This window comes from Hydra viridissima, unplaced genomic scaffold (assembly GCF_058129835.1).
Source record: "Hydra viridissima isolate aposymbiotic clone 2 unplaced genomic scaffold, HvirCarnegie_v1 scaffold_7, whole genome shotgun sequence".
Classification (NCBI taxonomy): Eukaryota; Metazoa; Cnidaria; class Hydrozoa; order Anthoathecata; family Hydridae; genus Hydra; species Hydra viridissima.
The window spans coordinates 18,447,273-18,472,480 of record NW_028324306.1 but is presented as its reverse complement, the minus strand read 5'-3'; the positions used below and the strand labels follow the sequence as shown (position 1 = coordinate 18,472,480).

Below are 25,208 nucleotides of genomic sequence, written 5' to 3'. Positions count from 1 at the left end.
TTGTTTTATTAACTTTTAAGCATGTTCCTTTTATATTTGAGCATTTTAAGTACTTTTATTGAATTCAGCATCAAAAAAACATTATATATGTTTATTTTCATATTTTTGCCATTTTTATTTCTTATTTTTATAAGAAAAATGTTTTTTCAGAATGTTATGAAAACCGGGTCATTTTGGGAATCCAGGTCAATATTAAAATTGCAGTATCTTGTCAACCGCTCAACATTTTTAGCTGAAATTTTGCATGTAATATTTTTTTATAATAAGGAATAATGTGTCAAAATGTAACACAAAAGGAAGACACATGGTTCAATGGACTGGGTGATTTGATGTGGAATTACCCATTACTTACTTTTTTTTTATGAGACCAATTAAAGGTATCGATGGCATTAATGCACCAAAAAGTAAAGACGACGCCAATAGTATCTGCAGACATAAAAAGGTTTAGATATCTTAGCAAGAGGCGGAAATGTATTACATTTGAAATCTTTGAAGTTCTTAAATAACTTACCTTTTTTGAACCAAACCGGTCAATCATCTATAATCACATAAAAATCTATAGCATATACGCACCAATGCATCAACTGCAATAAAGAATAGAGAATTGCATTTGTAGCAACTTTAAAGTTATTAACAATGATGATTGATAAATAATATTTTTAACAATAAAACTAACAATATCATAAATAAGTTTTTGAATATTTGTTTTAGTGAAAACACAACATAAACTTTGGGAATGAAACCTACAATCAAAGTTCAAGTTCATAATTTTCAATCCCGATTGTTATTCAAACCATAAACTGTTTTACTTTTTACTGTTTATAGTTTTAGAAAAAAGGATAACAGTACAACATTATCTGTACAATACTAAATACCCAGTGTTACACACACACACTCATACACATACAAATACCCAGTTAAAGAGTATTGCATGTTTATAACGTTAAAACTACCAAATGCTGTATGCATATTCAATTCCTTTTTTATTTAACAAAATCTAAAGCAGAAATAAATTGAAAAATTGAACAAAATAAATTTTAAAAATGATTAAATATTAATTAAAAATGAAATTAAACAAATTTTTTATTTACTTTTTACATATTTTTTATACTGCAGACAAAATTTTTTAACAGGATACTACAGCATTTTTTTTTTTTTTGCTTTTTTTTTTTTTAGCATTTAAATACTTGTATTTATACCGGAATATATATATTTGTATATGCATTTGTATATGAATTTGAATATAAATTGGTTGTAATTAGGATCCCGTAATTTAGCATTAAATAATAGTTATTAACAGTGAACAAGTATTTAGAACTTTTTTGGAAAATCTTTACCAACTTCGCAATGTTCAGCAAACATTTCATTTTTCAAAGTTTAAACATCAAGAAGATCTTACCTTGTTGATTAAAACAATTTGAGCAATAAACATAGCAATTGAAACGAGTAGATACAGTAAACCAATTTCAGATGGTGACATTCCAAAACCCCCTGAAATAAATGAAAACAATCAAAGCCAAATTCAAACAAAAACTTATCCAAAGAGTGAACAATCAAATAGTATATGAAAACATGTATAGCGACTAGAAAGACTTACCATACTGAACTGAAGTAGCAGCAAATACAGGGAACAGTTCTTCATGACCAATGGTAAACACAGTGTATAAACCATACAGAAAAGCAGAAATTAGAAAGTCTTTATTTCTAAAGTTAAAATAAAAAATTAGAAAAAAGTCAATAAAAAAACATAACAAAAAATAAGAAAAATTATCCAAAGAAGTAATCAGTAAATTCTGTCACAACAAACAAACAATAAACATTTTGAAATAGCCAAAAGATGTGAATAAAAAAAACTTTAAGTATAGAATTCTATTTGATGTCTTGCGTTGATTAACATCTATAAATATGTTAGCAGGATAATATTATCTGTAACACAGGACCTGTACGTAGTTATTACATTAACAAACTAATGCTTTACCATCAAATTTATTTAGTAATCTTAAAAAAGGCCTATACTTAAATTAAAAAACTGTCCACTAAAGTCTTAACTTTTGTTTTTATGAAAAAAATATTGGTACCAGTCAGAATTTATGAAAATTACCTAACTTTGAAAATTGGGGTTGTCTTTAGCCATGATGAACTCAGCTAAACCTATTGAGATCAACTTAACCAAATTTTGAGTCTTTTCTGTTGTTGTATTATCCAATGCACTCATTATAGCTTCTTTCAGGTCGCAAATGTTTTTGTCCAAAATATACCATAAATTATCTGTCAAGACTTTGAGATTGTTTGTATCAAAGTATAACTTCATTTTCTTATGCTTTGGATTATTATCCTGCTGGAATATGAAATTGTTCTCCATTCTCAATTTTTTAGTAGATGGTTGCAAGTTGGCCTTAAGAGTTTCACACTAAACTGAAACAACCAATTTGTCATCAATAAATGTCAATTTTCCCACTTTTTTCCAACTCATACTACTCCAAATCATCACATCTTCTCCTGCTGTTTTAAATTACCTTGCAAATAACTCAATTTATATGCATCTCCTTTTTTTCAGCACATTTTCTAGACTCCATCTCATGAGAAAAGGTTGTATTTTGACTACAAATCTTTTTTTCAATATGATACCAGGGCTTTTTTGTACTTCTTTGCAAATTCCAATTGATGTGTCATTTCTTTTGCAGTTAAGAAAGGTTTCTTTCAACTTACTATATCTCTACAAATTTTTTCTCTGAAATGAATTCTGATTGTTTGAGGTGTCACTGTGATGTTGGAATCTTTCTTAACTTTAAAAGCTTCTGTAGCTGTTAAAATTTTATTATTTCCAATCCAATTTTTTGAAATCAGACAAAAGTTTGTAGTAATTTAGAATGCTTTGGTAAGAATAGTTCCTGTCATTTAGGATATGATGGTATGATTTTCTTTGATTTTTCAAATCAACAGTGAGGCTTTGTTAATGGAAAGAATGAAACTTTTTTTTTTTTATTTTCAGTTTTGTTTCAAGTTTGATTGTTTAATTTTCTCCGTTTACACAAAATATCTAATTGTAATAGTTGTTAGTTTTTACAGAACTGTATATTGAAATAAGAAAATATTTAGTTGTAAAAACAATTTAAGATTTTAGAATAATCTTAGACAGAAACACTGATTGCTTACAAATTTTCATAAATGTAGTTTCACAAATTTTCTTAAAAGTAAAATTTATAGATAATACGAATTTATACTAGATTTTGAAAATACTTTTAAGCACTTTTTTTATATTATTTTTATAAACTGTTCTACCATAAATTCCCTATATGAATATATTTTTATGTTTATTGCAAAAAACTTTCAAAAATCTTTTGATCTAATTTATATAATTCATTAATTAAATTGCATAAGTGTATAACTGCATTGTAAAACTATTTTATTGTAGTGTATAACTAATGCAGTCAATTTTAAGCATCATTTGATCTATTGTCTAAAATTCAATAGGTTTGACAAGCAATTTATTCACCAACACACAAATTCTTAAAACTATACTTGATAAGACATCAAAAATAAAATTCAACTACTTTATTGGACAACTCAATTTTTTGATGCAACTTCTAAAGCTATGGATTTTTTTTTAAGTTTACATTTACTTTTTTTTTTATACATAATTTCTTTTTTATTGCACTAATACCTTAAAAGTTTTCCAAAGCTGCTATTCTGCAACCATATCCAGTATGCTTTAACTTTTGATGGCTTGGGATCAATCAAGCTTGATAATTCAGAGATTTGTTGATTATTTTTTCTAAGCAATGTACTATCAATAGAACAATTAAGATAAGCATCCAAATCCATAGTGTCCTCAAAACTTTCTTTTTTGTCTTGAATAATTAATGATACCTCATCATGGGAAACTCTGTAAACAAACAATAAAATTTATCAACTTAACTGATACACGAGGCTTTCTAGGACCAAATAAAAATTTTCAGGTCATAAAATTTAACAACTTTACTGTTTTAACTTAAAACATCTTATTATTTTGCATTTTGATTTTCAACCCTTTTTAGTTTCAAGAATATGACCAAACAAAATTTTCAAGCTTAAATGTGTTTTACATTCAAAAATATTTTTAAAAAAAATGAAAAAATGAAGATAGTAAAGAAAATTTATGAAGTTTATAATTATCTTAATCAGCATTTGGTGACATAGCCTTTCTAGAGGTTGAATCAGTATCCTTAGTTAGTTTGTATAAAGAAATTGTATGTAAATGAAAAAGACTTACAAAAATAATTAAAATTTTAAGATTTATATTAATTTTGATATCTTTTTTTAAAAATAAAAAAAATTACGAATTGTTAGCAGTTATTTACAAAACATAAGAACATCTACCAATCGAAACATGGATGTGCATTTCACAAACAAAAAAATGGTTTACCGTTAAAAAAATGGTGGACATTTTCTGTTTATAAAATATTGTCCAAAAAATGATACAAAATACTCTTGCCAGCTAATATGATTAATTAAATTGCTGATCTCAACTGAGTTTAAGTAATTCTTTTTACAATAAAACTAAACATTTAATTCTTTTACATAGATAACTAAACCCCAAATATCTGATCAATTAAAATATCAGTGCTACTCCATGCCAAAGTATTACAAAAAATGATTAACTTAACCTAAATCTATAAGCAAATTCATTTATAAAAACAAAACATACAAGCACAACTTTATTTACTAAACCAAAAGTATTTCTGAATATGAATCAATTAAAAGAACATTTTGGAAAATAAAGCTGATGTTTTTAAAGAGACATTAAACAGATTGTCTGGTCAGAAATAAAATTAAAAATCTTTAATAAGTAACAGTAAAAAGTAATCAATAAACATTGGACAATTATTGAAATTACTGCCATAAACAATTTTTTTAGTTATTTATTTTAAAAAAGGTTTTCCCTTAAAAAGAACTCAAACTTTGATGTCATGTTTTTGGAAAAAGATTAATCTTTTTATAGTTTTGACTTCCAAAGGTTTTTAAATGCTGCACTTTTTTAAAAAGCCATTAATTTTTTTTCAAGAGATTTCACAGAATTGCTAATCAATTAAATCCCTAACTTTATAAGTTATTTAAATAAAAACTAATTTTTATCAGTTTTAAATAATAAAAATCATAGGTAATGATAATAAACTTGTCTCACTAAATGCTTCGCCATTTTGAATGCATATTGAGTTATATTTTAATCTGTTTTGGAAAAATTCAGTTTATTTAAGACTGATGAAGTAGTTCATTATTACTCATTAATATTTATTAAAAACCGAAAAACAAACCTTAAGATTTTTTTTATTATTTAAAACTTAGAGTATTTTAAATTATATATAAATGTATTTTATATTAAAAGAGTTTTTTTCGAAAGTGTTTATTTTAAAATAAAAACTTTTTGTAAGTCAAAACTTTAAAAAGTTCAACCATTCCTAAAAATCCAAAGTCAGAGTTAGGAAAAAAAATTTTTTAAAAGATATTATATTGACTCATGAAAAAGTCGGACATTTTTAGAGGTTGTGTTTTAAAAAAGATTGACTTCTTTTCAAAAAATGACATTTTGATATTTTAAATTACCATTTGAAAGCAAATACTTAGTTTTTTTCAAAAACACCAAGTTTAAACTTTTAAAAGAGTGCGACTTTTAGTAAGTCAACCATTTAAAAAAATTCAACATTTTCTGAATCGGAATTAGGGAAAAATGTGAAATGCACACAAAAATCCCAGGTACAACATCTTTGGTGAAGTACAAACATTTATCTCAATTTTTTTTTATTTAGGAGTTGTTGCATAAATTTCTAAATATTCCATTAAAAATAATCTGAAATAGAAAATATTTGAGTTGGCATTACTTTTAAAAATAATTGGAAAGATAGAAGAATAAACTGAAAAAATAATTGGAAAGATAGAAGAATAAACTGAAAAAATAATTGGAAAGATAGAAGAATAAACTGAAAAAATAATTGAAAAGATAAAAGAATAAACTGAAAAAATACTTTTTACCACTTTTTCTTCACTAAAAATGTAAAATTTTTGAAAAAAAATTGAAATTATTTTATTTGCTTGTTATGGTTTTTTTGTGTGTGAATATTTAAGTTTAAATGTTCAGGCAAAAAAAGTTCATAGAAAATAAATTTTTACCTCTTTGGAAGAACAAAGAAAGCACTAAACAATCCCAATGTTGTCCCAACAACTATAACTATGTTTGGGATAAATATTTTGAAATGGTCAAAGAATGAGCCTAAAATCAGATTATAGTTTGTAGAGATGAAACACAAACAAAAGTAAATACAAAGTTAAATAAAATTGTCTAACTTTTTATTCTAAATAAACCTGTTTTTAAATTTAAATAAAATTTAGATTAAAACTTTCAAACTTATGCATTACATAAGAAACACATTTTTGTTAGAAAAACTTTTTATGTAAGAATGAAAATATTACATTTTACAGTATTTAAATGCTAAAATATTTCGACTTAAAACATTGTATAGTGCAAGACATGAAGATTATATATGAAGGATATAAGTTTGTGAAAAATACGAAGAATGTATGAAGAAAATTCATGTGAAGAATAAGATGAACATAAAGAATATGAAGAACATTTCAAGAATATGAAAAAATGAAGGGATTTATAAAGTATAACAGTTATAGTCATCACATAAACTGGCATGAAAAATTTTCTAGTCAGTGACATTCTGTATTCTATCATTTTTACAAAAAGGGGTTATAGTTTTATGAGATGTTTGTATGAGATATAGAAATAAAAAATAGTACGGAGAAAATATGTATTATTTACGTTTGTTAACATATTTGTTGTTGCAATGGTTATGTTTAACAATATAACCATTGCAACAAAAAGTATATCAATATATGTGCAAATGTTTCCAACCAAATCAAATACATTGACACAATAGAATGTTCAAATACAAATAAAAACATATCAAATACTTACATTTAGTTCATGAAAGGTCATGAGAGAGTAAACATAGACTGACATATGCATATTGAAATTCATGTTAGAGTAAAATAATTTTAAAAAAAAAAGAAAAATCTTTTGAAACTGCTTCACTACTACAGATAGATAAACGAATTGTGAAAAATATTGATGTAAATACATGTCAAAAAAACTGCTGCCAATATTGCGTTCAAGCAAAAAGGATGGACACCTAGCTATTTTATTCGCAGTAAAGTGACAAAAAGACTTAATGAAATGGGATTTTTTAGTTGTATAAATATTAAAAAAATTCATAAAAAGGAATAAGAAAAACTTATTAAAAATTATCTAAGTTGTAGAAGGGTAAACAGAAAGTGTTACATGAAATACTAAAAAAGCTCATAGACTTGCAGGTAAGATCTGAAAAATAAAAAAAACATAAACTAATTTTCATTCTTCGCACATAACTATGTGTTAACTTCAGAGAATTTTAAGAGATGTTATAATGATGTCATCCTAAAATCAATAAAACTCCTAAAAATTAAATTTACTTCTCATTTCAATTTGAATATTTTTTACTAAATGGCTTTCATTGATTGTATATATTTGACAAAATTGGAAAGATTGAAAAAAAGTAGCTTTATCAAACAAATTTAATTTTTAAAGATAAATAACTTCTACGACAACCTATTGGAATAAGAAATGAAATTTGGCACCAAATTCCAAATTCCAAAAAAGAAGCGTGGTTTGGGGACTATCTCTGCACAAGTAGTCAGTCTATTTGTTGAATGTTATTTACGAGGAAATTTTAGAAAACAATTTGCTATCATATGCTGGAAAAACAATTGCAAAATTTTGGAGATTTCAGCTTGATAATCGGCCCAAACACACATCCAAGTTATTAAAATAATGCTTTTCTGCTTTAAATGCCAGAGTTTTAAGCTGGTAATGTCAGTCGCTGGACTGGAACCCAATAGAGCACTTATGGAAAACGCTAGATCATCAAGTTGGAAAGCATAGATATTCAAAAAAAGCTATATTATTCAAATCGTTGACTGAAGAATGAATGAAATTCCACCTCATTGCATTAATTGATTAAGACAATACCACATTGTTGTGCCGTATGTCACAGTAACTTTTTCAAATGAGACATGCCTAGGTAGCCTTAATTAAGTTAGAAAGCAAGCCTATTTTTGTAGATACAAGTCATAGTAAAATAAATACACAATTAAGATGACAAATTTGCCTTTAATTTAACTGAAAATTGTTTAAATTGCTAAAAATTGCTGCAATATCAAAAATGAATGCTAAGCATAAGCATCTACCTCAAAATTGGAGTCAGTACATTTTTACTGACTCCAAATCTAAAAACCTCCTAAAAACATCAGGATCTGATACAACGATCTAAAATGTTGTAGTTATTTTCAACTGGATAAAATAACTTTCCTTATAACTTTTTAAAACAACCAAATTTAAAAAATTTTAGTGAAGCATCTGATAACTAAAAGTTTTATCAAGCTTTAATGCATTTTCATTTAAAATAAAATATGCTGAGATAATTAAATGAATGTGGTGTTTTTATAGACTTTTTAAATAGGTTAAAGTTTTTTAAAATGATAATAAAAAAGATATCAAAAAAAGTCCTTTTCAATCTTTTATTAAACTAGTATTCATTTATCTTAAAAAGATAATAAAAATTTTACCTTTCCTAAAAACCTTTTGGTATTGCTCAGCAGGGAAGGCTAGAAATCCTGAAAGAATAATTTAAAACAATTTTATAAAAAACTTTTTAACTTCTCCTAAAATTTTATGCTGTTTTTAGAAAGATTGCATATAAATGCTTGTATTTTGTAATCAGATTACATTGTATGCAATCAGATTATACAATACAACCAGTCAAATGCAATCTATGCCTCAAAAAGTATAGTTTCAAAGTCATCATAATTGCATCTTCAATGATATGAAATGGACACTCTTCAATTTTTTTGAACATAGTAAAGTTTTTTTTTATAATCTGTAAATACAATCTGTAGATAAAGCCTGTAAATGTAGTTTTTAAGTTTTAAAAACGCAATTAAAACTGTAAACATTCTTACCAGCCATACTGGGACCAACAATTAACCCAATATTGTATCCTGAAAATATTAAACCAATTCCAGTTGCAAGGTTTGTGTCATCAGCAATATCTGACATGTAAGCTTTTGCAATCACAAGAACTCCTGAAAAGAAATGCACCATTTAAAATTTCAGCCACGTACCATAAAGGAATGAATTGAGAATAAGAAAATGTTTACATTTTTCACACTCTGAAAAATTAGATTAAAAGAAACAGCTGAAAAAAAGAAAAATTTTATAATCCTATGTTTAAAGAAGAGTTTTTATATTATATTAATTTACTTAGAGTTATTGCTCTTCATTGAATCTCTATCTGTTTTAAATTTATTTTTAGAACAACAACATATTATATTTGGAACTCTTTTTTGTATTTAAATTTTGTTTCAACTTTAAAATGCTTTTAAATATTCTTTAAAATTATTTTGAACACTTAATGCTTTATAAAAATAATGGATTTTTATGATATTCATGGAAAAGCTACTATAAAAATCATTCTTGTGAAATAAGAGGAAATGCAAAATTTGAATAAAAATATTTTTAACAGAATCTTGATTTTGTCACTTTAGCATTTCTTACACAAATTATAATTTCTTCAAAGAATGTATATTCAGTTTTTATATCAATTAGGATATAAAAAGAATTACTCTTTTTCCTAATTCTGATACAATTACCTATATCATAATGACAAAGCAGATAAAGAGTATCAGACAGAAACAAATAACATTTCAGTTTAAAAATAAATATAGTCTTTCCAAAACCAAGCAATGGGATATTTGCTAAAATAACTAGTAATATTTTGTCACCCATGCTCAAACCCTGCAAAAATCTTGTCACCACAGCCCAGGTGTAATTGAAAGAAAAAGCAAACATCAGTGTTGTAACTGCAAGACAACTTCCGGCCAATAGGAGAGATAACTTTCTTCCACATTTATCACTAATATATCCCCATGTAAAACTACAGAAAAAAATAGTGATTAAAAAAAAAACAGTCAAGCAATGAAATTTTTTTAAAAATACTTATTTTACATTTTGTTCAGATTATGTTGTTTTAAAAATTTTTTTACATTTGTACAGTCGTAAGAAAAATATTAGAATCACCTTTAAATTTGATTGATTTCCTTGGTTGATGCATGATGTTATTTTTAAATTTTCATTTAGATCAAGTTAGCAACAGTATTTAGTTAGCTAATGTATGTTTGTATTTGTAGAAAATTATAAAAACTTTGCTATTTTAACCAATTTAGCAAAGGTTTTGAGATTTTAAGGAAAGTTGGTCTGTTTTTCTATCTACTGTACAAATGTGTTGAAAGTCTGAAGATACACCATTGTAATATGTTTTATTTTTGTTTGCAGAGTTATTTTTTCTACAATAGGACAGTATTTGTATACCTTGCAGTTTTATGACATTTACCTTTTAAATGTTCCATTCTAAATCTTTAAATAATTTTTTTTATGGGACTGACATCATCTCAGAATAGCTAATTGTATTATGAAAAACAGAAATTTGGTTCTGTATTTTTTTATACCAATAGAGTTTTGTTTGTGGAATGCAGCAAAAACTGCTACTGAACAATAAGCAAAAGAGTCAAACAGTTTTATATCAAGGTTTATATATCACAGGATAATATCAAGGTTTTTAACAGTTAAGTCAGGCGCTATCTGATTGAGTCAGGTTTCATTATTTTTGACCAAAAAAATAATAGTAACAGTAAAAACTATGACTTATGTCACACATATCATTTTTCTATAATCAGCAGCAGTATAATATAGATGATCTTTGATCACCTGGAGACATTAGGGTGCCAGTAGAAACTTCTTTCTCATTCAGTGAACGGTGAGCCTTGATTGGATTAGATGACATCTGACACAAGTGGTGGTAGCCCTACTGTTATGCTACTCCACAGCACCCTACAAAACAAACTACAAGACAATTTTTTTTGTTAGTCTCAATTGAGACAACGCATCAAGTTTTAGCAGAGTTTATACTTAAGTAATACTTTTAACACCATTTTATCAGTTGAATCAGTATTACACCATTTTATCAGTAACACCATTTTATCAATAATGTTTAACACCATTTTATCAGTAATGTTTAAAATCATTAAAAAGCAAATAAGAAGTGAAATAAGACAATCCTAATAGCATATAAGACAATATGATTAGAAACATGCTCTAAGAACTTGTAACAAATTACTAAAATTTTTTTATATTACTATTATCATCAGAAAACTTTTTATCATTTCAAAAATGTTAAAACCAATTTATTTCAATATGCACCTGGAGAGAACTCACATATTTTGTAAATCACAACTTTTTTTGTTTAAAATAGGTAACTAAAAGGCATGGAACAATATCTTGTATGTTGGTAACGGTGCCAAATGAAGATAAGTTGCAAAATGTTAGCGTAGTTAGAACTAACCAAACCCTTCCTAGTATTTCACCTAAAATCGTATAACTTTGTTTTTTTGTTCAATCAACTTTGATTAAAGTTCACTAACATATTTTAAATTTAATCAAAAAATCTTAGACCATTTATGACCATTTAAAGTTTAAAAGTTGAAGATGTTTCAAGAAAACTTTCAGAAAACCATAAATGTTAAGATTGCTCAAACAGGACAAAGAACTCAACATTCCTGCGTAAAGTTTTAAAACAAACAATTAAGCCATTGTAAAACCAATAATCTAAGGAAAAGTTCTGTCCACTTCTATCAAATATTTGAGCAAATATGAATAGAGCACAGCTTAGCTTTAAAAACTTTTGGTCCGAAGCAACTTATTGCCATAATTAGTTTAAGAAACTTTTCTTTTCTTTGGATATATTGAACGAACTTTAATTAAAACTACACATCAGGTAATATTTTGCTGCAAAATAATAGTTAAAAAATAATCTTCTAACAAGTTTAAAGACAATTTACAATTTTGTAATTAGTTATAAGTAATCTCAATAGAATTAAAGTTGCACAATTTCTGAGAAGTGAAGGAAGTTGGAAATATGAAATCTGGTTTCAACGTTAAACTGATTGACAGCAACAAGGTGATTGGAAAATTCTTCAATATTGAAGAATTTCCATTGCTATTAGAACTAAATGAAATAAGTTATGAGGTAAGTAACCTTTTGCTCGAAATTTGTTTAGATAACTAAATTGCATTATGTATCATTCATTTTCATTTTTTATGTATGCATTGTGGACAGAAAAAGATACTCCTATTATGTAGTGCGATGACATTGAAGAGTTTGAAACAATGGTGCTTCATTAAAAAAATCAAGAAACAAATGAGCCTGATATAAAACTAAATGCAGCTGGAAGAAAGTGGTTCTTAAAGTTGCTCACAATTACTCCAAGACCTGAGTTAAAAAAATTTCCACAGAAATTGAGCAAGGATGACAGATGTATGAAAAAAGTTCAAAGATTCTAGCATCCACAAAACTATTGTAATGGCCCTTTTGACTTTACTAAAGAAGTATTAAAAAAATGTTCAATTTATTCCAAATTAGATTAAACAGTATCTGAAGATCAAAAGATTTTGTTTCATATGGTTTGAAAACAAACTGCATCATCAAAGCCTATTTCAGTAAATCTATGAAACTGGAATAAACTTCAATAACTTTTCTTAAAATAGATTGGAACTTCTTTTTTACTATTTATATTCTTTAGGCTTATGTTACTGGATTAAACAAGCTCTGAAATACATTTATCAGGACTTCAATCAATTTTGGCGAATGAGTTGGAAACTGAAGCTATGTAAAATTTCAATAATAATAATCTTATAATAAAACTCAGAAAGCTCTTTTTATATATGTATGTATGTGTGTATGTTTATGAATGTATGAATATGGGTGTGCATGTATATATGAATGCGAAGTCCACACTTTGTATGCTCTAAAGTAACTGTAAAAACTAAATATTAAACCCCCTATGAACAAACTTTAAATTTTATGATAAGATTATTATTATTGAACAAACTTTAATTTTATGAAAAGATTATTATAATTGAAGTTTTACATTTGTATTATAAAATTTCAGTAATAATAATCTAATTATAAAAACCAGCAAGTCATTTTTACAATGTGAAAAAGATTATACCAAACCCTACTTAGACTCTGATAGTCACCCATTGGATGTTGTTTCTAATGAGTTCTTTTCAATTTTAATTTGTTACATCAAACTAGATCAAAATTCATTGAAAGATTGCAAATTTTATTTCAAAAAATTTTCTTGTTTAAAAGGTATGACCATTTAAAGTCTTTTAGAGGGTAAACAGTACACATTTCCTGTTTTTCAGCAGTTAATGCATTCGAATATGGATTAACTGCACAAAACTGAGAGTTGAAGAAATTCAAATGAATGTTACAATTACTATAATTTGATTTGTAAATAAAAATGCATCTATTTAAAAGAAAAAATATTTTGCATTTTCTTAGTAATTGCAATCTTTTTTTTTTTTTTGCAAATTACTTTAAATTTATTACTTATAGTTTGGTGGGTAGTTAAAATATTTTTTCCAATTTTCAAAAGTTTTTAAAAACCTTTAAAAAAAATTACCTGCTGAATATTCTGGCAACAAACATGGCTGATGCAAGTATTCCTGTCTTTCTTCCTAAAACCAAAAACAATTTATTTTTAAAATCTATTTTATAAATTATCAGAGTTGTATTTATTTACAAAAAAAAAAATAGTTTCACTGCATGCAAATTATAAATAGAAAAAAATCTTAGTCAACAGTAAAATTCTTTAAATAATGTGATAGAAAATTTCACTAGCTAACAAGAAATGAAGTTATTTTCAAACCCCTTTACCAGTATCCACTTCAGTGGTTCCATAGTCCTGAAAATAACAACCTTGTTTCATATCACTTAAATACAGAATAATAAGAAGATACAGAGCAATAATAAGATAATACTCATAATATTAAAACAGCAAAAAATGTTAACGGAGTTTCCATGAGAAGTAATTTTAGTTCTAATTATCATTTAGTTAAAGTAAACTTGATAAAATCAGCATGAAAATAGTATCAATAAAAATGATAACATTAACCACAAGTTACAACAGTATAAAACTCAATCAATAGCATCAGCAATAACATTACAGATAATACTTAAAATACATCACTGACTTTTACTTTAAAAATACATTAAAACACCTAGCAAAAAGATTAACCTTACAAGAACTTTATTAAAGACATAAATCTTTTTCATTATTATCATAGGACAAAAAAATGCCAGTAATCAATTAAACATAATGAATCTCATTAATTCAATTTCAATAAGAAACTTTACTAGGAAATGATGCTGATTCCAGTATTGTTTTCATTCGGGATAGTGTCCAAGTATATAATATATAGAATATTGCCCATGTTGTAGAATGGGCATTACAAGAAACTAAATAAACAACTTTGATCTTATTCCTTAAATCTTAACCACTGATTATTACCTTGTGAGTTTAAATACTGATCTTGATCTTTGATTTATTATGTTTGACCTAATTAAATGGTACCCCATTTTGTCAAACCCTCTTTTTACAAATAAAATCGTAATATTAAATTACTATCAACACAGACATGCGAGTAGAATCATTATGGAAATTAAGAGTTGCAATTGAACACTGGTCCAGCCCTTTTTTTTTTTATTGTGATTTTAAATAATACATTTATAAGTTGATTTAGTCAAATTACAAAATTAGAAAACTTGCTGTAAGCGACTATTTAATTTTAACAATTTTTTTGTCTCAGAATTGATCATTGTTTTTGATTGACAATTTTAATAACAAAAATGAACGTAACTGATCTTGAACCCCTATTTTTAGGATAAATATATAACCTAACAATTTTATTTATCACATTACCAACTTAGATAAAAATGAATGTGCTTGGCATATGAATACATGTGTGAATATATTTGTACAAAAAAATATAAATAAATTTAAAATACCTTGACAAGATGAGGAACATATGAAAAAACTGATGTCATTACCACAGCATTAAAAAACTAAAAAAAAAAATTCACTTTCAATGTTACAAACTTTGTTGATAGTGATATTTTATTCAAAATTTAAAAAACAATAAAGCACAATTAATATATTATAATATAAACAACTTGCCTGAGAAATTTTAGTTTTAAAAAAAGACCAAGCGATATGGGATAGACTGTAGAAATAAATCAAAGTGAGTTAGCAAATTCAAAAAATGAGTTTGTAAAATCACTTTCATTTATTCTTACAGTCTATCCCTTAAAAATGAATCTGAATTTTGTGTTTTTAAAAAATGCCAATAAATTTTCCATAGTTCTGTACAGAGTAAAGAATGATTTACAGAATTGTTAATGGTTTTTCATTTTCTTTTTTATATATGAGCTCCTGATATTACTTGCAATTTTTTTTACAAAGAGCTAAGAGTTCTGTTTATAGTCTTTTGAAACGGTGTAAACTCATTCCGTTTAAAAATTATTTGTCTGCTGTATCTAAAGAAACCGCCAAGAAGTGCAATTACTAACAACCAAAAGAGCTTTGCTAATAGAGCTAAACTAGCTGTCATAAGTTTAGTAAATTTTTCAGTGAATGAAGCTGTGCAGTGTTTTTAAATAAAACTTTTTTGGAACCCACAAGTTCTGCATATATAAGCTTTGTTTCACAGTAACTGGCAATATAAGCTAAGTTTGTGAGACGTTTGGTAAGTAAAATTATCACTAACTTTTTTTTCTTTTATTTATCTTGGTGATAATTATTGTTTTACATGTAAAGGTCACTAATAATGTGCAAATGATGAATATTTTATTTGGTGAGTTTTCTAATTTCACAAACATAGGGGTTTTTCATGTTTCTAATGGTGTCTTAATAAAATATTTATATCATTATTATGCCATATACCTTGTTGTGGGTGCTTTGAAATTTGCACAGTCAACCAGCAGCTGGACAAAAATCAAAAGAAAATCTAGCTTTTAGAAAAAATCCACATTATCTCATGTATATTGTGTCGCTCATATAGCAAGTTGTTGATAAAAGTCTATTTTTGAAATAGCTTTTTCTTTACTACTTTTAACTTAAGAACATTTTTTACGTTACCAATAAGTCATTTATGAGTATTTTATAGATTACTAAAATAGCTATTATCTTTTAAATGAGCCATTGCAACACTTTTTTGCAAGTAAATTAAGTCACATAGATAAATTTTAAATGATGATGTATTTAAGATAAAATTTTTGAATAAAATTTTATATATATAATTGAATACTTTTTTGGTTCAAATTGATCCCATACTTTGACTTCAGGAGTACCTATGTCAATATGTATTTTAACAATATAAATTTGATTTTGAATCATCTGGTGTCATCTTCTATTAATCATCTATACGAGCCAAAAGACATACCTAATTTTTTATCGCACCATGCCTAATATTCTGTTTATCCTCTTTAACCGGCAAAAGTCTATAAAAAAAAAGTGCGCTATACAATTGGTTTTGATGAAGCAGAAGATCAATCTATTTAGAAACAGTCATCTAATAAAAATGACCCTCAAGAATCTTGTTACAAGGATTTCAAGAAACTTTGATGATATTTTAAGGTAAATGTTCATGAGCAAAAACTAACATGGATGTGTTAATAAAAGACTTCTTTGTTCCTCAGATCAAATTATCAGCAGTTAAAGAAAAAAAAAAGTTCAATTACAAAGAAATCATTTGTTCGAGAAAAGATGCAACTTTGAAAACAACCTTCGCATCCTGGAAGAGTAGATATATAAAACCATTATGATTTCCATTTTTGACAACTTATTTTCTTAATTGATAGGTGATACTTGGCCTAAATGTTATTCTATATTACATTGAAATTTTTTTGTCAATTAAACTATATAATTATTACCCACCCAACAAATGACGACTTTTAATACGTGTTTAACTTATCTTTAAGTCGTCCAGACGTCTTAAAGTCGTCTTAAAGACATGTTATGTTGGGTGGGTGTAGTCTTATTATAGGAGTTAACAAGAATGTACTTGTATGCATAAAAATATATTTCAAAGCATTACATTTTTCTGCAAACCTCGATAAAAGTAGACTTAAGCAAACATTTATTTGCAAAGATAAGTTCCGTTAAACATTCTCTCGCAAACAATTTCCTCTTTCAATGTACAATCTTAAGTACAAGCTTAAGTAGGGTAAATTAGGGTAATTTCGGCGTATTAAGCAATTTTGTTCTTTATAAACAATGGTTACTTGAATAACGTGAAAATATCATGCATATCGATGTCCTGCATATATATCTATTAAATAATAGTTATAAAATTGTTTCAAACTTACAAAGTTTTAATGTAAAATTTGTTTTACAAAATACTCAAAAATGATAAAATTAGCGACCTAGTATGGTAATTTCGGCACAATGATACGGTAAATTCGGCATACTTAAGAAAATTAAGACGTTCGGTAAAAACGCATTAATATAATTGAAATATTATAAACAGCTGTAAATCTGCATTTTATAAATTAATTTTCTCTTAAATGGAATTTGTGACACCTTTTTGGCATTTAATTAAGAGCTTTGCAATTGCAAAGATTAACAATTTTTGAACCACCAAGTTTAGTAAAATATGAATATATCACTCAAAACAGAAACCTTTTTAGAAAAATGTGCTTTCTAAGTAAAATTGTAAATAAAATGATTAGTAATTTCTGTGATTTCGATGATTATTTCTAAATTCTGTTTAAATAAGAATTCATGTTTATAAGCTCATAAGTAGTTCATAAAATAATAGTTTACGTAACTTCAATAGTTATACATAAAAAATTTAAATACAGAATTCAAACAAAACTTTATAAAAAGAGATTTATTGAAGAAAGTTAAAAAACGGTTTATCAATATATGACATATAACTTTTTTTTAAAGAATCAGTGTTTCTTACAATCATCACAAGTAAATACTCATTTAGCATAAACACCACATATAACAGCACATGTTTCATGCCACCATCTACAGCATTATTGGCATTTATCCCAATTATCCTTTAAATACAGATCGATAGGATTACATTAACTGTATTGACACATTGCACAATGTTGTTTATCAATCGCACCTTTAGCATCAAGGTTATTTAAACACGTCTTTTGATGTGTACATATATTTTTTTAAATGCAGCTTTAGCGTGGCTGCCTGTTCTTATACTTCAAAGTTAAAGATTCCTCTAGCTGAGATTTATATGGTGATCCAGAAATTTTTTCAGCATGATTTACCCTCCTATTTATACTTGTTCGTTTTGTATTTTTAATATCAAGTCCAGCTAGTGATCTAAATGAAAGACCATGAGGTTTTGAGGTTTCATCTGAGGTGGCTAATTCTAATGACTTCTGAAGTGTAAATGATGAATTTGGTGAAGCAGATTCTAAATAAAAATATTTCACTAAATAAGGTGAATAAAATTAGGCAACATGTAAATTGTTAAAATGTTTTAAAAAAATTTGAACTATTTTTCTAAGAAACTTTTTTTTAGATTAATAAAGCAACAGATAAGTTATAATTTTGCTTGAATTTAAAAAAATAGCGTTTGTCTTTTAAGTAAATGGTGGAAGATGGTAAAAAATAATACATCTTTTAAAGTGATTTACCTTTCTGAGAAGCAATTACACATTCTGTGACAAAATCAATATGATCTGAATCTTTTGCAGAGTCTGACCCATTGTGGAGAATAGGGTGCATTTCAGAGGTAATATTTGGTTTTGAAATTTTTGATACACCATACAAGTAATCAGTAGTCTTAGCTGCAGCTAAGTCTTCTTTAGAAAACACATTTCTATCAAATGGAAATATTTCCAAATTTTTTATACCCTGTTGCAGCTTTGCCATAAGCTATTCCAAATAATTCACTAACTGAACAGTTGCAGCTTTGCCATAAGCTATTCCAAATAATTCACTAACTCTCTAAAAAACTCAAACACTCTAATTTAGTTACAGGACAACCTGTAACTGATGGTGACGAAGCTAAGTACTAACTTCTTGATCATAGAATAATTTGTTGCTTTTAAAAAGTGAAACATCAAGTGGTTGCAGTGTGTACGTGCAGTAGGACGGAAGTAATAATATAACAACATTTGTCTCGCGAGCTTTTATAATAACACTAAGTTTTTTTTTATAACTTGAATGTCCATCTAAAATTAGAAGCACCGGTTGGTTTCTTGACAAACCATTTTTCAAACAAATCAGTTGTTATCCACCCATTTTTGCTGCCACCAGAAATAGAACCGATTGGAACCTTATCTAAAAATTCAGGTCTCACTCGAATACGTGGATAAATTAATATTGGAGGGACAAAAAAACCTCTTGCTGATCGAAAACAAACTACTGCGATTGTATTTCCTCTTTCGGAGCATGTTAAGCCACCAACACTATGTTTTCCCTTAAGGGTAACAACTTTCCTGGTTTATGGCATATAGACAATCCAGATTCGTCTATGTTGAACATTATTTTTTCTAGTTCATCATAAAAATGATTAACTTTTACTCTATTAAAACCAATGGCTCGATGCAATGAGGTTGATTCAGCAACTCTCACAGAGAGTTTATCATGACATTTTAAAAAAGCCCTAAACCATTCTTTTCCTGCTGACTTAGTTGGACAACTAAACTTGTGAATAACCCCATTTTCTTCACAATACTGGAACCCATTTGTTTCACATCTTTTGGAGACAGACCAAATAATTTCTGTGACATGGTCAGAAGAACTTCTACAAGCTCTTTTTTTTGAAAAGCTGAGAGTGTTGTTGGGTGTCCTGCACTTAACTTTTTAACAGAGTTATCAACAGACGCTCGTTTTATATAGTCATGTAGTGCTTGCCTTGGTATTTGTTATTGTTTAGCAGCAGAATATTTTGAGTAACCATCAAAACTGCATTTACTGCTAGTTTAAACTATTTATTTGACCAATTACCATATTTTACACATTTTGGACCCATTATATGATGCACACACACACACACACACACACACACACACACACACACACACACACACACGCACACACATATATGACATAAATTTAATTTATATTGTGGGGAACAATTATTTTTTTAAGTTTCACAGAGTCACTATTATTTTATAACTATCTGAATTACCAAAATCAACTTTTTCTACACATAACATTTCAAACGTTTATTTCCATTTTGGTTTCAGAGAAAGCAAAGGTCGGCAAATTCGGCACTGCCGAAATTAAAAACTATCAACCGAAATTATCTCTTCAGAGCATTCCTTGGGGAAACTTTTATATCTTGTAACATACTTTGAGTTTCATCTTATTGTTGCTCACATTTTATTTAGTTTATATTTTTGAATAAAATAAATAACAACTTTTGGTAAAATTTTCCGAGAAAAAATCATTTATCCCACATTTTCAAAAAGGTAAAAATTTTAAGAAAAAGTTAATAATCAAGCTATAATAATGTAAGCTTTAATAGTGATAAATGCAAGATAATGCACATAAGTCATGATAACCCAAAAAACAAATACACATTAAAATGCAATATTGAAGAATTAGGAACCTCTAGAAAAATTCTTAAAGAGACATCTTTAGAACCAGACTTAGGTGTATATATTTCAAATGATTTATATTGGGAACAATTACATTGAGTATATTGTTAACAAAGCTAATAGTAAGTTGAAAACACGCGTTCAACTATAACGACAAAAATACTATGAAACTATTATACATATCACTCGTATGACCTCAAATAGAGTATGCATTTCAAATATGGAACCCATGCTAAAGATATTAATCTTAAAGAAAGAGTCCAAAAACGAGCAAATAAAATTTGTTTCCCAAAAGATATAAACTATGAACAAAGGTTACAAAATATGGAACTTTCAAAATTGCTTAATAGAAGGTTACGAGGTGATCTAATTCAGATGTTTAGATTTAATTAATTAGATGTTTAGAACAATATTATAAACTGGCGTAGCGAACCTGAAAGAATAACTAATACTACGAGAGGGCATGATCAGAAATTAAGAAGACAATATGTAAGACACTCACTTTCTAGGCATAATTTCTTCACCAACCGTGTTGTAGAAGCTTGGAATATCCTAGATCAAGATGTTATTAATGCAACTTCTGTAAATAATTTTAAAAACAAACTAAAACTTTAATGAAAAAAGACTGTTTTGTTTTGTAACATCTACTGTCGTTAGACTCATTTTTCTTGGTAAAACAAGAAAACAGCATTTGATTTATATATTTACATTTATATTATATCATAAATTAACGTATCTGTAATGTAAAAATAAAAGTTTAAACGAATATTTTTAGGAAAATTGTTTATCTTGCTACAATACCCAACTATAATTCTAGTATTCCAATAAATAAATACTTTTAGGTGTCTTTTGAAGGGGTGTCGAAATTATCTCTTTGCCGAATTTACCCTACTTTACCCTATATCTATTCTTAGTTACATAAGCGTAACACTCCTTAAACAAAGATATGAAAAATCAGTGCTGAGAATTATAACAGCAATGAAAAATATCTGTTCTTTAAAATAAGCGCAAAGTTTGGATTTTTTCGAAAAGTTAGATGAAAAAATAGCATTAGATTAAAGTAATGAGGTAGACGTTCGGGAATATTTTCAATATACGAGTGTTTACAATAAGCTTGTGCTAATACTTGATTCCCCTCCCCCCTCCTCTTTCCTCCCAATGATTAAGATGTTTTAAAATTTTGGCATAAAATTGGGAGTGTTTATTGATTTATTGATTTTTAATGAATAAGGTTTATCAATAGATTAAATTTGAAATGAGTTTTTGAGTGCAAATAATTTTTTAATAAGTGTGCTACCTAAATAATTAAAGGAGTTTTGTTGAAGGACGCTGTGGGCTAAAGAGACTCAAGGTTCAATGTCGCGGCTCTCAAGCAAATTCTTTATGAATATTAGAGTATTTATTATGTAGATTTTGAAAGGCATGTCTTTAAAATCCGGACAAAGTGGCAAAATACCCTGGATCCGTTCCTGCGAATTTGTTTCAGTAAAAGGTTATTCCCGTAAAAAAAAATGCATTATCGCTATTGGATGCAAAGTATATTTTCCGATAAGCGCCCTGAATTAAACGCCTCGACTATTTTTTAAGTTCAACTTTCTCAAGCACGAACTTGAAATTTTCAAGTCTCGTTTACACATTCGCTCAAGTCAATTTTTCAAGTCTCGCTTGACAAAGTCGAACTTGAGATTTCAAGTCGAACTTGAATCAAGTACGGTTTTCGCATTCCACCCTTAGAGTTTGTTGGAAATTCGCATGGCTCGCTGATTTCTGCGGCCTCTTTGATGAAAAAACAATGAGTTGCACGTCCATCTCTTACACGTCCATGATGAAAGCCATTGAAACTTGGTATTCAATCTTATAATTTATTCAAACTTGACGTCATTTGTTTTTACTTTACAAAAAAAGTTATTCTATACTAAAAGAAATCGAGTAGACAAGTAAACATCTATTGCATAGCTAACATTTTCAAATAAAAAGGCACTTACATTAAGAATAAACAAAATTAAACAAATTCCTATCGGCAATGGAGTCGATCCTTCGCTGTAGAACAGCTTTTTGATCACGTCTCGGACTTTCATGGTTTAAATACGTAATCTTTAAAGAAAAACTTTATAACATTACTCACAGATAAAGAAAACCTCTCGTTATATAAAATCAAATAAAACGCAGCAAAATGATATCAAGATTGTTGACCATCTTAGCGGTCTTCGTAACGGCATTTGTATTTGAAGGAATGATAGGAAATTGCGTAAATGCGTAAATTCCGATGTGAGAAATAGTTTATAAAGGTGACTCCGATGTCACCTTTATAAACTATTTCTCACATCAGAATTTACGCATTTACGCAATTTCCGATGGCGGGATGCTCTATCCAGAACTTACGAATAGTTAACAGACCCTTTCATCATTTCCGAAGAAGGACCTTTACTATAAATTGTCAATGTAATTTATTACAGTGTAAATAAAACGATTTAAAGTAAAATGTTTTTAGCGATTTAAAGTAAAATATTTTGTTTAACTTGGGGTTGGGGTCGCGATTAGGCTAGAGTAAGGTACTCAAATTATACGTGTAATTAACACGGCAAAATATGAGAAAGCGTTTCAACCTTCAATGGCATAACTAAAAGGTTATCTGAGACGGAGTGTTGTAACAAAACGTAATATGCCTTGGCGGTAACTCATTAAGTCAAAAATATCTGTTTTGACATAACATGGATTTCGAAATTGTAATCAATTTTAAGCTGGTTTGTTTGTTTCTATTTTTGCTGTCTTTTTGTTTTAAGCAGACAAAATGATACAAATGTTTGAATTTCATTTTGATGTTAGCAATACATTTCTGAAATGAATAGATGTTTTAACAAACATTAGTTTAGCTACATCTTTTGACTGAGTGAGAAAATATAATTATTTAAAAAAAACAAACAAGGGTTGGTTATTTAACCAAATGACCTCAAGAGCTAGACATCAAAATAATTAATCCTGTGTAAAATTTTAATTTTCGTAAAAATTCGTGTTAATGGGTTTTTCTTTAAACTTACGGATATATTTTAGCTTGTAACTAACTCTACACTCCATATTTGTTTAACTTTAGCTAGCTACGCCGCTGACCACCTTTTTGACCTTCTTTTAACATGGCTTCTTTCGTTTGCGATTTGCTTACAAGAAAATGTTTATTAAACAACAAACTGATCAAATGATTTATTAAACAACAAACTGATCAAATTATTTACTAAAGAACAAACTGATCAAATGAAACAACAAACTGATCAAATGATCAAATGAAACAAAACTTTGGAGACATGAAGTATTTTATTTTTGAAGACAAGAAGTATTTTAACTTAAAATTCTTTGAAGAGTCATTTTCATCTAATTCCGACCGCATGTTGATCAGTACTTAAGATGTACTTTTGTTACTTTTGATAAACGTATTTAAAAATTTTATTGACCTTAAGCGGATTTTTTTTTTGTTTAATAGGACTTTGAAGATGACTATGGTTCATATAAATTTGTAAAAGTATTTATTATATAAATATCAAATTAATCAGTGATAACAGATTTTATGCAATAGTTGATTGCAAACTACAAAAAATGAAAAATAGTTTTTGCATCGTTATTTCAAAACGGAAATCCTAAATCTGCTTCATTTCTAAAACACGATAACACACACGAAAACACGACGGATGAAAAATATTCTTGAAAATAAAGCTAACAATGAAAACCATTAGAATTATCATAACCATAAAGATTTTTTTTGATGTTTTATTTTTCAAAATTAACGTTAAATAAAAAACTTTGAAATACTCTTTTCCATAAATAGATAAAAACGACCGACTTCTTGCCTAAAATACCACATAAAATCTGCAACTGCTAATAATTTTGTTTATCGAAAAATCATTTCAGATTAAAGCAATTTGCAGTCTTAAATCTAGTCCTTATAATATCTTGAAAATGAATAAATAGGAGCATCAAATAGATTTGTTTAAATAATAAAAAACTTTAAATTTTATTTTCCTCGACTTTTAAAAGCCTTAAATAAGCAATCAGAAGCTTGATTAGGGATATTAAGAAACATTTGAGGCTTCGAGTAGCTTGAACGTGCTCGGCATTTAACATTAAATGTAAAAAAAACTCACCGAAAGCTCACCAAAGTGTTTTTAAAAATAACTATTAAACGTTTTTCAACTTCTTGTAAACATGACTTGACTTTTTTTTTTTTCCTATTGAGATTGAGGAAAGCAATTGTAGTAAAAATACTGAAATTATAGTAAAAAATACGTAATGTATTTTAGTAAAATATACGTAATAATAAAATATACGTAAAATATACTTAATAAATTATAGTAAAAAATACTTAACGTCATAAAAAAAACGTAACGCGATTGTATTTTCTTTTCCAAACCTTTTCGCAATCATATTTAAATCATATTTCGGAATCATATTTGAATAATATTCCGGAATCATATTTGAATCTTTAATGCTATATAGTTGAAATCGAAACGAGCATCAAACACATACTTACTTTTTAAAACTCAGTATTTCTTATCAAATTCAAAAAATTTTTATATTCGTCTCAGTAACATGAGGTGAATATGATTTCATGTTCTGTAAAAAATATTCACGTGGTATTTTGTTAGTTATTTCAGAAAATTTAAT

At 27.3% G+C, this 25,208-nt stretch overlaps 2 protein-coding genes across 30 annotated transcripts in view; both read right to left on the bottom strand.

The window, feature by feature from the left end:
- Positions 1-24,777, bottom strand: part of LOC149886480 (uncharacterized) — a 32,581-nt gene extending 7,804 nt beyond the window's left edge. For 2 of the 29 annotated variants that reach the window (XR_016454032.1, XR_016454033.1), the window contains exons 1-13: positions 22,541-22,749; positions 14,985-15,041; positions 13,854-13,881; positions 13,600-13,654; positions 9,859-10,010; positions 9,037-9,159; positions 8,644-8,691; positions 6,148-6,247; positions 3,665-3,886; positions 1,598-1,704; positions 1,400-1,491; positions 512-584; positions 353-426 (exon numbers count right to left, since the gene is read on the bottom strand). Coding sequence is in view for 25 of the 29 variants with exons in the window: in XM_090092692.1 (XP_089948818.1) it covers positions 353-426; positions 512-538; positions 1,400-1,491; positions 1,598-1,704; positions 3,665-3,886; positions 6,148-6,247; positions 8,644-8,691; positions 9,037-9,159; positions 9,859-10,010; positions 13,600-13,654; positions 13,854-13,881; positions 14,985-15,041; positions 22,541-22,633 (1,178 nt within the window). In the remaining 4 variants the exon portion in view is untranslated. Of the gene's footprint in view, positions 1-352; positions 427-511; positions 585-1,399; positions 1,492-1,597; positions 1,705-3,664; positions 3,887-6,147; positions 6,248-8,643; positions 8,692-9,036; positions 9,160-9,858; positions 10,964-13,599; positions 13,655-13,845; positions 13,947-14,984; positions 15,042-16,282; positions 16,476-17,071; positions 17,158-21,057; positions 21,108-22,540; positions 22,752-24,688 lie in introns of those variants that run through there. The other 27 variants (XM_090092698.1, XM_090092692.1, XM_090092704.1 and 24 more) reach the window with 27 other exon arrangements.
- LOC149886481 (uncharacterized) lies at positions 18,177-20,487 on the bottom strand. Its single transcript, XM_090093275.1, has 2 exons — positions 18,642-20,487; positions 18,177-18,418 (listed from the first exon to the last, which is right to left on the bottom strand). Exons 1-2 carry the CDS (start codon positions 18,877-18,879, stop codon positions 18,177-18,179), a joined length of 480 nt encoding a protein of 159 aa, XP_089949401.1. The 5' UTR covers positions 18,880-20,487.
- Positions 24,778-25,208: the final 431 nt, after the last annotated feature.